This window comes from Vombatus ursinus, unplaced genomic scaffold (assembly GCF_900497805.2).
Source record: "Vombatus ursinus unplaced genomic scaffold, bare-nosed wombat genome assembly UNPS02014798.1, whole genome shotgun sequence".
NCBI lineage: Eukaryota > Metazoa > Chordata > Mammalia > Diprotodontia > Vombatidae > Vombatus > Vombatus ursinus.
The window spans coordinates 46,526,201-46,543,186 of NW_020954576.1; the positions used below are offsets into that span (position 1 = coordinate 46,526,201).

General features: G+C 44.1%; 1 protein-coding gene across 1 annotated transcript in view; it reads left to right on the plus strand.

Annotated features, from left to right (window-relative positions):
• Window positions 1-7,538, plus strand: part of PIGR (polymeric immunoglobulin receptor) — a 30,413-nt gene extending 22,875 nt beyond the window's left edge. Inside the window, exons 7-11 of the mRNA XM_027871238.1 lie at window positions 2,041-2,143; window positions 2,860-2,984; window positions 4,507-4,635; window positions 5,019-5,077; window positions 6,247-7,538. Coding sequence (XP_027727039.1) covers window positions 2,041-2,143; window positions 2,860-2,984; window positions 4,507-4,635; window positions 5,019-5,077; window positions 6,247-6,345 — 515 coding nt within the window. The 3' untranslated portion in view covers window positions 6,346-7,538. The remainder of the gene's footprint in view (window positions 1-2,040; window positions 2,144-2,859; window positions 2,985-4,506; window positions 4,636-5,018; window positions 5,078-6,246) is intronic.
• The last annotated feature ends 9,448 nt before the right edge of the window (window positions 7,539-16,986 follow it).

Here is a 16,986-nt window from a genome sequence, read left to right on the forward strand (position 1 = left end):
TTCCTTCCTTCCTTCCTTCCTTCCTTCCTTCCTTCCTTCCTTCCTTCTCTCTCTCTCAATCTCTCTCTCTCTCAATCTCTCTCTCTCACTCTCCCCCTCCCTCCCTCTCTCCTTCTCACTCTGTCTCTTTCATACTTCATGCTTAGTGTCCTGCATGCTCTCTCATTCATTTGCTCATTCGTTCATCCATTCATTCAGCACTTATGATGCACCAATTACATTCAAGGTACTTTGACAGTTGCTTGACTATCAGTGTAATGAGAAGAGTACTGGATATGGAGTCAGAAGCCATGGGTTCAAATCCTACACCTGGAACTTATTACCTGGGTGACATTGGGCAAGTCACTTTTCCTAATGAGACTTCTATCTTCTCATCTGTAGAACGAGGAGGTGAAACAGAGGACCTTTAAGTATGCTTCCATCCCTTAATCTGGGACCCCACAAAACTTTTTTGTCAATAATGTAAGATGAAAGTGAAAGTCTCCCCATGGGAGCATGCGGGTGGAGGTGGACTGTGCCCTTTAACATCTGATGACTCAGCTGTGTCAGCTGGGAGATGGCCCTGAAATCACACCGTGAAGAGGAAAGTTAAACCTGGCTGACCTGGGCCCTTGCTCTCTAACCATGTCTGAGGCACTCCTTGGGAGTTGTTCTAAGTATGTGCTTATTGCCAAATTACCACCAGAGGGCAGCATTTCCAGACCTATTCACCACCCCCCCTCCCAAAGACAGGTTCTAGAACTTTGTAGCTTGGAAAGGACCTTTTGATTCTTTGAAGAAACTGTCCTCAACACAGGCATAGGAAGACACTTAAAAAGGGGCTTTGGGGATAATAATGAAATAAGGCTTAATCGGGAGAGACAGTTTCAAACAAGCTGGAGGGGACTTTTTATTCCTCTTTGGCTAGACCCCTCCCTTCTTCTCCACCAGAGTGGCCCCATGATAGTACTCTGTGGAAGGAGTGAAGGATTTGGAGTCATAGGTACTGGGTTCAAATTCAGCATCTGTCACTTACTCTAGTTGAGAAAGTTACCTGTGCAACTTTTGGGCAAATAACTGAATCTCTCTGGGTGCCAGTTTCCTTATCTTTAAGACAAAGGGGTTGTACTACATGGGCCCTGAGGTCCCTTCAAAGCCTAGAGCTCTGATCCCTCAATCCCTCGAACCCTCTAACCCACTATTAACCCCTCAGAGCATTAACTGAAGTACCTCAAGGACCCCAAATAGGTTCCCTGATCCCTGAGACTCAGATGCATCTCTTTCCAAACTTTAATGTAAATCCTTCCAGGCTTATCCACAAATATGGTAGATTTGCGAAGAGAGCACTGCTGCTTACATGACCTTCAATTCAATGACCACCCAGCAAACATTTCTCAAGCATCTGGTACTGTGTGTCAGGTGCTGTACTAGGCACTTTGGATATACAAAGATGAACTTAGGTCTTTCAAGAAACTCAAGCTACCTACATGAGCCCAAATAAGGTAGAACATGATGAGAGGCAAAAGAGGGATCTCAAGGATCCAGGAGCTCTGAGAAACTTGGACAAGGAAGAGATCACTTTTAGCCAGAGGGAAATCAGGGAAGGCTTCCAAGGGCAGGTGACACTTGAGCTAGGCTCTGAAGAAAGAGGAGTAATTCAACAAGCAAAGATGACTTGCTGGAATGAGCTGAGAAGCCAGGAGTACATGGTCAGATGGGGCATGGTTAGCAATCCAGTTTGCCTGGAGTAGAGTGCCCAAAGACTGAATAGGGGGGATGGAACTCAACTTGGAGGGTCTTAAATGCCAGGCTGAGGAATCTGTATTTTATTCTGTAGGCAATTAGGAGCCACTAAAGGAGACCCTACCTTCTATTAGCCTTGTTCCCCATCAGTAAAATGAGGAGATTGGATCCTAAATGATCTCTCAGGTTTCTGCCAGCTCTGACGGTCTTCAGTCTGTGATCTTCCCATTGGGGTTCTTTCAAAGCTAAGAGTGGCCATTTTTTTCCTTCTATATGACCTATAACCTATAACCTATGACCAACTCTGTTCTGTCTCAGTCTTCAGGAATGCTGTCCAGCCAACCGAAGTTGTGTTAAATGAAGTTGCTGTGCAGCCTAAAGTCAGAGGCAAAAAGATTGAAGTGCCTACAGATTTGGGGAGGTCAGCAAGTTCCTTTTTTTTTCTTTCTTTCTTGTTTTTGTTTTTTTTTTTACTAGGGGCAGGTTACTCTGGAGCAGGTCCCAGGCAGGGTAACAGGAAGGGACCTTGCCCTCTTGAGGAATTCCTCAGCTTCATGGCTTGAATATGCAAAAGGTTGAAGCTATACCCATGATCTTGTTCCTTGCTTTAGAGGGTCCTTTTCTGAAAGCACAGAAGCCCTAATTATGTCCCACCTGGTACCCTACCCCTAATTGGGAATTTTTCAACTCTTAGGAGAAGGAAGGGATTCAGAATGTAGATATGGTACAACCCTTATTCAAGCCAAGCCATCAGAGAAAGTGGTGACCCGAGTTAAAATCAGAGATCTGGAGTAATGGCTGCACAGACAAGCAAAGATCACTCATTTTGGAGTCTAGAGATCTGGCTTTGATTTCCAGCTATGCCATTACCTATATGGATGACCTTCACCTCTCTGGGCTTCAGTATTCTCTAGAAATGGAGTTGGATCAGGGGAATCCTTAAAATTTGACTCTTAAGGAGTCTATTTAATATGCTCTCAAAGTCTCAACAAACTTTGGGAGATAGAAGAAGTCTGACCTCCAACCTGTCTTCCAGTCAGCTTGGAGCACCTCCCATTTCCACTATTCCTTTCTCTCTATTGCCAGCCTCCCCATCCCCCAACCCCCCAACTTGTCTCTCTGCCTTTCTCATTCCAGCAACGAGGAACAAAGTGGAGGCTCCAGTGTTCTGGTCTCCACCCTGGTGCCTGTGGCACTAGTGTTAATAGTGGGTGCAGTGGCACTAGGAGTAATCAAAGCCCGACGACGTTGGAGGTTCAGTGGTGAGTTCACCATTTCAGTCCCCAATAACCTAACATACAAACTCTTCTGTATTAATGGATAGAAAGGATTTAGCAAAGATAGAAAAAGATGGACAGATTTCACTTTCTCTCTTTAGCCTAGTCTTATTAACAAGCACAAGTATGGATAGTTCAGATAACTGAAATAGAAGACTCTGGGGCAGGTGTGGGGAACTACACGTGGCTATAGGGCTGCAGGTTCCCCACCGCCAGTCTAGGGTAAAAAACCTTAAGATAAGAGACTTGGGAGTCTAGGTTCTGCTACTAACTGCATAACCCCGAGGCAAGACACTTAACTGGTCATGGCCTCAGTTTGCCCCATATGCCAAATGAATATAATAATACCTGTCCTCAAAGAGTTGCTCTAAGTATCAAAGCAGATAATGGATGTGAATATACTTTTAAAAGTTATGAAGACCTATAAGTGCCATGCATTATTGGCTCTCAATTACCTGAAAGAGGGCACCTCGTCTAGGAATCAGGAAGATCTGGGATCAAGTCCTGCCTCAGACACATACATACTAACTGTGTGGTTCTTGGCAAATTTCGTAACCACTAAGTGCCTCAGGTTCGTTTCAAATCCTGAAGAGTTTGCCAGTTTGTGCAGGCAGAGAGTGCTTTCACTGGGATTTCTCTCTACTTAATCAATCAATCAATCTATCAATAAGGATTTATATCCTGTGCCAGGCATGTTGCTAGGTGCTGGGCATACAAATATAAAACTGAAAACAGTTCTTGCCCTCCAGGATCTTCCATTCTGCTAGAAGAAACAGCATGTACATATGCAAATATTTACCAACAAATATAAACTCATATTTGGAGGAGGAGGAGGCATTCTGGGCGGATGGGGTATTCTTCCCATAGGAGGTGGCATTTGAGCTGGGGTTTGAAGAAAGCTAGGGATTCTGAAATGGATGTGAAGAAGCAGAACATTTCAAGCAGGGGACACAGCCTGTGCAAAGGCCCAAAAGTGAGAGATGGGACATCAATGTGTAGAAGAAGAGCAAAAAGGTCAGTTTAGCTGGATTCTAGATACTTAAGATCACAGGTCAGGACCACTCCTTCTAAAAAAAACAAAAAACCCTGATTACAGAGTGAACAGAGATACAATTATCATGCAAAGATCATTTTTGTTCAACTTTGGAATGTAGTCAGATCCTCACCCCATCCTACTTCTGGCTGTGGCATAGAGTTCCCAATGTTCAATCTTATTGTGAATCTCCTAGTGTTTTAGAAACATCTAGGTGATCCAGTGTACCGGACATAGAGTCAGGAAGACCTGAGTACACATCTGACTTCAGACACTTACTAGCTGTGTGACATTGAGCAAGTAACTTAACCTCTGTTTGCCTCAGTTTCCCCAACTGTAAAATGGGGATAATAATAGCACTTAGCCCCCAGGGTGGTTGTGAGGATGATCTATGTTAAGTGCTTTGGAAACCTTATCTATTATTATTCCCCTTCTCTTCTGCCTCCCCACATGTCATTCTTCTTCCTTGGACAGATCGGATTTCAGTTGGAAGCTACAGAACTGACCTCAGCATGTCAGAATTAGAGCATAACCCCACAAAGTTCGGAGCCATTGACAACTTGGACACTTCTGTTCAGGAGTCTACTCTAGGAGGGGAAAATGGTATGACCTTCTACCCAAGGGAGCCTTCAGGAGTGTGCTTTAGTTCTCTGTGGGAGGACAGAGCTGCGAGGGGAGTGTGTCAAAGAGGCAACCTGGGATTGTGGATTCTGAATCGGAGAACCTGGGTTTTGAATACCAATTCTGCCACTGAGTACTTGTGTGGCCATGGACAAGTCACTGAACCTCACTGGGCTCTACCCTGTTCCAGCTCTACATGGGATGTTTCCCACCTCTAAAATGAAAGGGTTGAACTAAGTGATCGCTAAGCTAATTATTGCTAGCTCTAAAATGGGGCAGGAATATTAGGCTTGGGAAGAGAGGCTAGAGTGGGAGATGGGCCATTTCCCTGGGAATTCCTCATTGGCCCTCTATTCTTCCCACAGAATGCATCACTCAGGCTGAGAACCCTGAGGAGATCCAAGAACCTAAGCAAGTCAAAAGGGTAAGTAAGGGAGACTGGCAGCTTCACCACAAGAGGATGAGAGAGTTGTAGTTAGGCATTGGATATCATTTCCAGTTCTACCTGTGGGGGCTGTGAGACACCAGTATAGGGTGAAAAACTCTTCACAGAATATTACTACCTTATCTTGCTTCTGAGAATGATGGAGTGATGCTGTGTATGCATGGGAGGGGAGAGGAAGGAAAGGGAGGGGTACCAGGTGGGCTGCATTTACAGCTAGCTCTTCCCTTTTGAGTAGGAGGTAGGAAAAGGCTGTTGAAAATGCAGTCCAAGAATAGAAATCAAGTGATCGGGTGGTGTATTTTTTCCCCTGGGTATTGGACCAGATTGGCTACCATATTTAAGGGTGCTGTTCGACACATCTTTAAGTGTAGGTAAGCTCAACAGTTGCCAAAGAAGTGTGATTTGAGGAGCACAGGGAGCCCACTCAGGTGCCACAATGCCTGAAATCCTAGACAAATGTAAAAGCTCTGATTAGGCACTTACTAAGATCCAAGCACAGTATAAGCACTGGGGTGCAAATAGAAAAGTGAGACAGTCTCTGCCCTCAAGGAACTTACATTTTAACAAGAGAGATAATGCATAGTCTTACCAAAAATGTTGCATTCCCTTGGGTTAGGTATTTCTCTCTCTTGGTTTTCCTATGCCAGAAAAGTGTTTCTCTCTCTCTCTCTCTCTCTCTCTCACACACACACACACACACACACACACACACACACACATGGTTGTGCATGCATGTCTGTCTGTCCATACCTATCCAGGCTGAATGTTCCAGTTATACTGAATTTTTTTTTCTACCCCCATTCCTTCTCCAGGGAAGATAACGTCTAGCAGAGGCTGTTTTACTCCATGGCTCAAAAGAGGGTAGTGAGAGCAGGACAGGTATTTTTAGGGGTCTGATCATCGGGATAGCCCCACCCTTCTCTGTCTCTATTCCTTCCCCCACCCCTCACCTACCTGCAGGGTTAGGGTAGAATATCACTGCATTGGGTCTAACACGGAGATCAGGACTCTACAAGACAGTGAATGGTTGTGCCTCTGTGTACTTTGGAAGCATGGGCAAAGACTTCAGTCCTCTTCATTCTGCTCTCCCCCTCATTTTCCCCTCCCCACTGACACAAAAAGAGCTGAAACCTGTTGTTTCTCCCCAGTCTTCCAAGGAAGAGGCAGATATGGCCTATACCGCTTTCCTGCTGCAGTCTAACAACATGGCCAATGAAATTCCCTTGGATGGCGCCAGTAATGCTTAACCACTGGATCTCTCCATCTGCATCCTGTCTCCCACCACCCTCTGGTTCAATCACCTGCATGACCTCCAGGATCACCTCTTTTCAGACTCCATCAGCAACCCAGCACTCCCTCCCTCCCCCGCCCCCTGCCCCTTGTGATCTGCACATCTGTCCACCTCACCTTCCCCTGACTTTGTCTGCTCGGTACCCGGGGTTTGTGGCTTGGTGACTCCAGCCTGGGCCTAATTTTCCCTCCTCACCTTTTTCTCTAAGAAGGTGGAGTATCCAACAGTTCATCAGCTTAATTTACATTGATTTCCACACCCCCCCCTCACCATGGCAGTGTAGGGAAAGGGGGAATGAAGAACTTAGAGGAAGTGTTCTGCTTTTAGAAGGATTGGGAGCGAAATCATTTCTCTAGACCTCTCTTCCAAAGAAATCAATGGGAGCTGAAATCACACCATCGTTCTACTCTCCGCTGATTAAAGGGCCTTTTCCCTCCCTTTTGTGGAAATTTCAATCTATTCCCTAGAAGGAGATTGCTTGTCACATGTCAAACCCTAATACCTTACTTTCTGTTGGGATTCAGAGAAATCTTGAATGTCAGAGTTCAAAAGGAACTTAGGGATAGCGCAGCCCACCTACCACATTTTACAGAAAAGAAAACTGAAGTACAGTGAGGGTAATTCCTTTCCTAAGGGACACGAAGCTGAGCTGGGACTAGAAGCTCCGGCTTGTTCCACTCTATCATGGCTGGAAAATAGAGGGTGAGGAGAGGGAGGCAGATTTTCCACCTTAGAAAGACTGAAGGAGAAAGGAAAAACAGAGGCACTGGACACACTATGGAGCCTTCCAGCAGCATCCTTTCTCTCCTGGATATGGGACGAAGGGAAGACTAATCACACATCACTCTTCAGATTAACAGGGTGGGGAAGGGGCAATGATTAGGGTAGGGAAGAGGATGATTTTCAATAAATGGCTTTTCTTTGAGTTCTCTTATCTAAGGCTGGAGAAGGAAATGGCAAACAACTTCAGTATCTCAGCCAAGAAAACACCAAATGAGGTGGCGAAGAGTCAAAGAATCGGATACGGATATGATTAAACTCCTGACCAATAACAACAACAACCTAAGGCAGCATCTGTGGGTAGCAAGCTGATGCTTTACTAATTCAAGCTACTGATTAAATATAATGATTATCACTGTTCCAACTGCACTTAAGTTGGGTTCCTTCTCCTCACTTATCTTTGTCAGTCAATTAAAAAAAAACATTTGGACAGCTAGGCGGTGCAGAGGGTAGAGCACTGAGCTTGGAATCAGACAGATTCATCTTCATGAATTCAAATCTGGCCTCAGACACTTACTAGCTGGGTGATCCTAGTCAAGTCACTTAACCCTATTTGCCTCAGTTTCTTCATCTTTAAAATGAGCTGCAGAACGAAATGGCAAAGCACTCTGGTATCTTTGCCAAGAGAACCCCAAATAGGATCACAAGGAGTCGTGACTGAAAACAAACAACAACAAAGTGCCTACTGTGTGCCCGGCACTATACTAAGCAGTGGAGACACAAAATAAAGCCAAAGATAGTCCCTACTATTAAGGAGTGCACTCACATTTACGCTCTAACATGCCACTCATTCTAGAAAGGCCCTTATACTCTCCTCATTGCCCCTCACAAATTCTTTTGCTATTGTTCACCTCCCCTTCAAGGCTGATTTGATGTAGAGCCTTCACAAGATTTCCAGTTCCCAAGGCCAAGAAAGAAGGACAGCCTAATCCCCTCAAAACACAGCCTGGGCTATCACCCACTTTGAGCTCATAAGACTCCTCTTTGGAGTCCAACTGAATTCAGGCTGAATTGAATTGTATTGAACTGAATGCATCATGATCCCTAAGTCAGTCAAATCCTTTACATTTACAAATATCCATTATCCAAACATTTTTCCTCTGGGGTTTGGTTTCCTATGATAAGTAGGGAGCTGGGTTGTTGTTGTCTGTCCTTGGGGGTGGGGTGGGGTGGGGGAGTGTTGGTTTATCCTCATTCTTCAAGAGGAACTAAAGTCACAGACAGGCTCAACAATTTGTCTCCAGTTACACAAGAAGATAATGAGAGAGGCTGGTGTTCTTTCCACTTCATCGGTGTCCACAAGTACCACATCTTTCTCATTAACCAATGGCTCTCACAGTAAGTAACTGGCAGCCAGGTGGCACAATAGACTGCTGAACCTGGAGTCAGGAAGCCCTGAGTTCAAGCACTACCTCATACACTTACTAGGAGCATGACCCTGGTCAAGTCACTTAACTGGTATCTGCCTCAATTTCCTCACCTGTAAAATGGGGATAATAATATCACCTACCTCCCAGGATTATTATAAGGAGCAAATGAGATAATAATTGTAAAGCACTTGGTATCCCAGAGCCTGGCACATAGTAAGGGCCTTATAAAATGGTAGACATTATTCTTATGAGAAATAAAGTGTTGGGTGGACCTGGGACCATTCTTATAGCCCCTACAGCACCAATTCAATTCAGCAAGCATTTGTTAACTTCCCCCTGTGGATAAGACACTGTGTGTAGAGATAGGACCTTCACTTTTATTGCTCTAGGACACCCCTTCTACCAGTGCAGATTGGCACCTCTGCAACCTGCAGTCATGGAGACTTTCCTAGGGCAGTGAGAGGTTAAGTGGCTCGCCCAGTCAGTATGGTCACACAGCTAGTACGTGCCAGAAAAAAGACTTGAACACAGGTCTTCTTGGCTTCAAGGTTGGCTTTCTAGCCACTCCTCTACACTGCTACTCAGGTTCTGGGGTTACAAAGACTAAAACAAATAGTCCCTGCTCTCAGGAACTTAGTGCTTGGAGGAATGGGTTGGGAGACTATTTGGCTGAAGTTGGGTGAGTCAAATAATTGAATTGAGGAACTCAAGGATATGGCCCTGTCCCCATCTAACCATCCTTGCTTTGTACTAATCACTGGGGATACAGAGAAAAAAGCAAAACCGTCCCTGTCCTCCAGGAACTTACATTCTAATGGGGGTGACAACATATATGAATCGGGACATATGGGGTGAGCAGTGGTCATGCTTGGTAAAATTGTGAAATGGATGAAATTTGATCAGTGGTTTCTGCCAGAGGGGGATGAACTCCCCAGAGCAAGCCAGGAGTTTCTCTGAATAAATTCTGAGAGGTGGCTCTGGTGCTGGCCGCTTCCCTATCTGAAAAGTACAAAGAGGACGGGCTTCCCTTTGGGCCCTGGGCAGGTGACTGACTCCCTATAAAGAAGCCCAGGTAGCATTTAGAATCTCCAGGGTCCAGATCACAAGTGGAGTGTGTCTCCACTAGAGTAATCAGCTTAAGCACTGGATTCTTTCTGTAATCTATTTTCATCTAATTGAATTAGAATATACCAAGATAATGAAGGGCCTTGAGTCCATGTCATAGAAGGATCAATTGAAGTAATTGCCCAAGAGAAGACTTAGCAGGGCAAGATATCTGTCCTCAAGTATCTGAAGAAATGACAAATTAAAGAGGAATTAGGCTTGTTCTAAATTGGCCCACAGGGCAGAACCAGCAACAAAGGGTGGAAAAGGTGGATTTAGGCTTGATATCAGTAGGACACTTTCCAATCATGGGAGCTGTCCAAAAGTGGCCTGAGCTGCTTCAAAAGAAAGCTCCTTTTATAGGTCATCAAGGAGAAGCTGGAAAACCACTTGGTTATGTTATAGTGGAGGTTGTTCTGGGCATGGGTTGAACAAGATGGCTGCTGAGGGCCTTTTGGACTCTCAAATTCTATTATTCTGGGATCCAATGTGATTTTATCATCTAAATTTCTGATTGCTGCTTCAGTTGCCAAGCTACTGAATATGTTACATGTAATAGATAGTACTTACACTTGACCACTAACTTTGAGCCCCAGTCCTCCTGCATTGCTACTGTAAGATGCTTATTGATCCAGGCATCCATCCCCTACTTCTGTTCTTTGCCACAAACCAGACAAGATACCAGGTCTACAATTTTGGGGTAGGAGTGGGAGTGGATATGTACAAAGAACTTCTGCTCCAATACTGGTCCAATCCTTCATCTGGGGGATGACTTTTTTCAACCACAGAAACCCTCGAAGACTATCCACTAAGACGCATAGGGCCATAGATTTTAAGTTGGAAAGGACTTAGGGGTCATCTGGTCCATCCCCCTTCACTTTACAGATGAGGAAACAGAGACTTAATTTGCTTAAGATCACACAGGTAGGGAAGTAGTGAAGCCAGGATTCAAACCGAAGTCTTCTAATGCCAAACTCAACTCTCCTTCAGCACCATGGTTCCATATAGAAGGAATACTCTTTGTCCTCATGGAAGGAAGGAAAGAAAGAAGTATTTATTAAATGCTTTCTATGTGCCAGGCTCTGTGCTAAGCATTTGTATGGCAACTACTGTTATTATTCCCTCTGTTTGCCTCAGTTTCCTAAACTGTAAAATGGGGATAAAAAGACCTCATAGGGTTGTCTGATGATGATGATGGTGACAACAGTGATGTATTCACAAGGAGGAGAAGCAGTCTGGCATAATAGAAGAGGACCAGTCTTGGAGTCAGAAAGACTTTGATTCATATCCTTCCTCTGTGACCTTGGCCTAATCACTTAACCTTTTATTTTCCCAGTTTCCCATCCTTAAAGACCACAAGTTGAAGATGAATTGATGGAAGAAATTTCCATTCCAGAAGTTCCCCATACCTATAGAATGACAAGTGCAGACTATTTGAAAGAAAAGAAGTGATTGAAAGAAATACTACCCTGGGTTCATAGTTAATTGGAATCATAGTTTACAAAGGAATACTAGTCAAATTGAATGGTTCTGTGGCTTTCTAGTCTGACTAGATTTCTGAACTGACTTTCAATAGTTCTCTGGGGCCTGGACTCTGCCCAAATTCAGATGGGCTTTCTTCTCCCCAGAGCACTTTGTTCCAGCATTGGGAATCTATCCAGCCCAGGTCCCCTGGATAGACTCCATTTGTCTGTTGTAAAACCTTCTGCCAAGCTTCAGCTTCTTTCTGGTTGACCTCTGGTGCTCTGTCCCTGCATCCCTGGTGATTGGACTCATTAGGTCATTCTTACAATAGAAGAGAAGCAGTAAGACGATTTTTTTAAATTGCATTACTATCTTTTAGTTTTACATTATTTTCATTTCCCAATATACCTTTCCCTTTACCCCATCCACAGAGTCATCCCTTATAACATGGGGAAAAGGCAACGTTTTAGGGCAAAGCTTACCAAAGCATTAACCAAGTCCATGAGTATATACAGTGGGATGGGAATTTTTTAAAGTATACAATCTTCCCCTCATTCAAAAAGAATAATTCCCTCCAAAATACATGAAGACATACTCCATTCATTAGACTCTCTGAGGTAGCTCCACCCTGGACCTCTCCCCCACATCCCTTGCCCTCTAGGGACACTCTCAACCCCATGACAAACTCAGCTAGACTTTCCATTCATCAGCTAAAAGTAGCTCGTGGAAATCCCCCACCAAATGCTTCTCTGTAGCTGAAGGCCCTTTGTCTTTCCATCTGGGTAGGTTTTGAGGTTAAACTGCTCATCTTACAATGGCACACCAGGGTCAAAGGTCAAGAGAGTACTATTCCCTTCTGAATATCCTTTGTTCTCCACAGAGTAGGCATAACTCTATGTTTAGGCTAATTAAATTGTCTCCATAGCTGATAGTAATACTGATTGTAACTACTCATTTTAAAGGTCTTTAAGATTTACAAAGCTCCTTACTCATAACAATCCTACAATATAATAAATATTCATTGGATTGGATTGGATTGGGTTGAGGTAGGTAGATCAAGGACTATTCTCCCTGGTTAATAAGACTAAGAGAAAAGAAATAGCTTTTTCAGTCACACATAGCAAATAAATATGAGCAAAATGGTATCCCCATAGTGAATCCCATGAAAACTACTTCCAGATTCATGAGTTCCTAGGGTCAGCATCCATAACAACTAATAGTTCCAAGGTCCCTTCCATGTGTTTCCTTTGTAGGTCCTTAAGTATTACCTGGAATTTTAGTGGGAGTAGTCACAATTTGCATAAAATAGATAGTTTTGTGGGTACCAAGAAGAATCAGACAACAGATAATACCTTCTGTATGCTGGGTTCTGGGCTAAACACTGGGGATACAGAGAAAAATAGGACCATACTCCTTATCTCCCAAGGAGCTCACATTCTAATGGAGGAGACAATTTGTAAGCAAGTTATATATGGAATACATAGACTGCAATATCAAAGGAAAGTCATTAGTGGAGGGTGGAAGGCAGTAGAGGAGGACTGGAAAAGGCCTTCTGCAGAAGGTGGGATCTGATTTTTGTCTTGAAGGAAGTGAGGGAAGGCAGTAGGTAGTAGTAAGGAGGAAGAGCATTCCAGGGCTAGGGGGCAGCCAGTGGAAAGGTAGAGTTGGAAAGTGGAGCATTATGTTCAAAGCACAGAAAAAAGACAGTTGTGGCTATATTATCAAAGTATGTGGAGGCCAGTCAAATGTAAAGACCAGAAAAGTAGGCAGAAGCCAGGTTGTAAAGTGCTTTAAATTCCAACCAGAATATTTTATATGGGATGATAGAGTGATAGGGATCCGTTGGAGTTTATTGAGTGAGGAGGAGTGACGTGATCAGACCTGAGCTTTAGGAAGATGACTTTGACAGCTGAGTAGAGGATGGACTGGCTAGGGAAGAGACTTAAGGAGGGGTGCCCAAGTAGAAAGTTAGTGCTAATAGTCATCAAAGATGAATATTTTGGTGAAGTGAAAAGAGTGCTGAACAATGAAGAGTGAAGTTACAGCATTCTACAACCTTTGTGACCCTGGACATATCACTTCATTTCCCTTGTCCTCAGTTTACTTATTGTAAAATAGAGTCTTACAGTTCAGGGGCCAGCTAGGAGGTACAGTGGATAGAGCACCAGGCCTAGAGTCGGGAAGGCTCATTGTTCTGAGTTCAAAACTGGCTTCAGACACTTTTTAGCTGTGTGACCCTGGGCATGTCACTTAACCCTGTTTGCCTCAGTTTCCTCATCTGTAAAATGAGCTGGAGAAGGAAATGGCAAACTTCTCCAGTATCTCTGCAAAAACAAAAACAAATACCCAAATGAGGTTATGAAGAATCAGATACTACTGAAAAATGACTAGACAAAAATGAGAGTGTTGAACTTGCTAACTTCTAAGATCCTTTCCAGGACTGAAGTGATGACCCTGCCCCACTTCCTCTGATGCTCCTTGACTCATCTCTTGGATGACTTCAACTATATGACATGGGTTTCCAGTTGAGTAATTCCCAATCTATGGTTACAGGGAATAAATATGTAAGGTCTTGCCACAGATGAACACAAAAAGAATTGTTTCCTGATGATTAATGTTGCCCTCACTTATTGCCACCAGGACATCAAGAGACTGGGAATGTGCAGCCCACTGCACATGGGTAAGCACGAGTCTCTGGAGATGGTAAGAGCTCAACCCGATTAAGTGTCAAGTCAGGCATTAGTGAGATGGGTAAAACATCCCAAATGGCTGCTTCAATCCACAATATACTACCGTGACAGAAGGGGAAATCAAAAACCCATGAATCCACCAGGTGGACATACAGAGCTCAACACAGTATTTTTTCTATCAGTGGTACCTTCACCCCAAACTCTCTTCCAGAAATACACATACACACATGTATGTATTTATGTTTGTATATGTGTATATGTGTGTATGTGTTATACACATGTGTATATGTTACACATATACATACACATCTGTGTGTATATACTCATACAGCTCTCTGGGTCATGGTGGACCTCTGAGAACCTCCAACAACATACCAGGTTCTCCTAGTTTCAAGGCTGATGATGTTTCAGTGACACCACACTGCTCATCCTCATAGCACATACCTTAAAATATATCCTCTGCCTACTTGTCACTAACGCCTAAAATCTTACCATTGATGAATCATTCTTTGGGGCTAAAGCTTCACCCTCTCCCTAAAGATCAATCAGTCAATCAACTAACCTTTATTAACAGCTTGGTGGCACGGTAGGCAGTTAGGTGACTCAGTGGCTAGAGGATGGACCTGGATTCAGGAAGACCTAACTTCCCATCCAGCCTCAGACACTTAATATCTGGGCAAGTCACTTTACCTCTCTCTGCCTCAGTTTCCTTAACTGTGAAATGGGAGTAATAGCAGCACCTACCTCCCAGGGTTGTTGTGAGGATCAGAATGAGATATTATTTATGAAGCTCTTTGGCAAATCTCAAAGTGCTCTATAAAGGTTAGGTATTATTAATATTGCTACTATTAGTAGTAGCACAAAGATATACTAGGTACTGTGTTACGCATTGAAGATACAAAGATATAGGTGAAATAGCCCCACCCCTCAAGCAGCACCTACACATATACATTTCAGACTAGGTATCTCATCGATATTCTCAAACTCGATGCGCCTAAAACAGAATTCAACTCCTTAGTGTCAACGAGTTTATAAAGCATTATTTTTCTTCAATAGAAGTTAATGAAAAAGCATAGGAATGCCTGGGTAAAAGGAGGGGAGACAAGGGGGTTGGGGGCTCAGAGCTGCTAAAAGATGCACAGAGGGAGAAGGGGAGAGACTTTGGGGACAAACTCCACCCACTTTCCAACTTGGCTAAGGGCTACCCTTAAGCCAGAGTGATCCTGTACCCAGCTCCTGAGATGCCGGGGTTGGGCAATGTAAGACAGATGTCACTGAAAGCTGAATCTGAGCCCTGACTTCATATCTTGGTTCTGTTACTTGTGACCTGGGTAAGCTCAGTCAATGCACTTCGTGTCCCCTTTCCTTTCCTCGTTTGTAAAATGAAGGGACTGAACTGGATGACTATCATGGTACCATGGTACTCTTTCCCTGTCTATATAGGATCACAGGGCCGTAGCTTTAGGTTAAAAAGGACCTTGGAAGTTATGGAGGACAACCCACCCATTTTAACTGATTGTAGCATCTTGAGGCTCGAGTGGGAAGCTGGAACCGGGACCTCAGACGCCATCTAGTTCAACCCCTTCATTTTACAGATAAGAAACTGAGGCTCAGGCAGGCTAAATGTCTCGCATTGACAAGGTCAAGGTAACAGTTTCTAAAATGGCAGAGCTAGGATTCAAACCTTCTGATTCCAAATGTAGCCATTTTAACCCCTTGGGGTTAGAGCAATGCCTATGTCTAACCCTGACTGAAATATTTGGCAACCCCTCATCTCTAGACCTTTGATCTCTAACTCTAACTCTCCGTGGCATAGCCAAGATAACTGGCCTTTAGGTGACTACTGGGAAAGGATTAAGCCTATCTTAAATGTAGCTCCCACCCTCACTCTCACTTAGACGGGGGCTCTGACTACTTGGAGGAAAACAACTTCAGAGAGGGGCCTAAGGGTGCTGCTTCCTCTTCTGTGGTGAGGGGCAATGGGGGGGAGGGGAGGCTTAGTCAGGCACTTCCTTCGCACCTGCTCTGGCCCATCCTCCTACTCTAGAAAATCATTGAGCCTCTACCACGGATGTTTTGATTGATTTATTCTAAGGCAGTGGGCAGGAAGAAACAGCTGACACACACCCAGCAGTAGCATGGCCGTGGAGAAAGCCTGGAGTCTCCCTCTGGCTCTGGGAGATTTGAAAAGGAGCCACTGGGCACCTACCACTTCCTTGCAGTGACAGGACTATGGAAAGCTTCCCTTCGTGTGACCTTGAACAAGTCTCCCTAACTCCCTGGACCTCGTTTCCTCTTCTATAGAAGGAGTCCTAGAACTAAATGGTGATTAAAGCCCTTTCTTGGGCAGCTAGGAGGTGCAGTGTATAGAGCGCCAGGCCTGGAGTCAAGAAGACTCATCTTCCTGAGTTTAAATCCAGCCTCACTTACTAGCTGTGCAACCCTGGGGAAGTCACATAACTCAGCTGGCCTCAGTTTCCTCATCTGTAAAATGAGCTGGAGAAAGAAGTAGCAAACCACCCCAGCACTTTTGCCAAGAACCCCCACCCCCCCCAACAAATGAGTCACAAAGAGTCAGACAGGACTCAACAGTAACCAAAAAGTCCTTTTTAGCCTTAGCATTCTCTGGGCCTATGAATCATTCATCCTTTAATCAAAATAATGATTCCTGCATTTCCACAGAATTTCCACATCAAAGACTGCATGTTACAATGGCAGCAGATTTAGAGTTTAGGAATTTAGTCTAGGATTTAGAGTTGGGAAGCTGGGTTCAAATCCTGACTCTGACACCTCCTAGCTGTGATCAGGGAAATTCACTGAACCTCCTCAGAGCCTGTTTCCTCATTTATAAATGACGATGCTAATACTTACACTACTTCCCTCTGTCAGCTAGTTAATTACCTGGCATTTGTAAAGAGCCTACTATGCGCCAGGCACTGTGCTAAGCATTAGGGAGCTGGTGGCCCAGTGCCAGATAGAACAATGAGCCTGTTCAAATCCAGCTTCAGACAAGTGTGATCCTGGACAAGTCACTTATCCTCTATTTGCCTCAGTTTCTTCAACAGTAAAATGGGTATAATAACAGCACTCTGGGGGTTATTGTGAGGATCAAGTGAGATAATATTTGTAAAAAAAAAAAGCACTTAGCACAGTACCTAGCCTATAAAATGGGGATAATAACATAGCAGG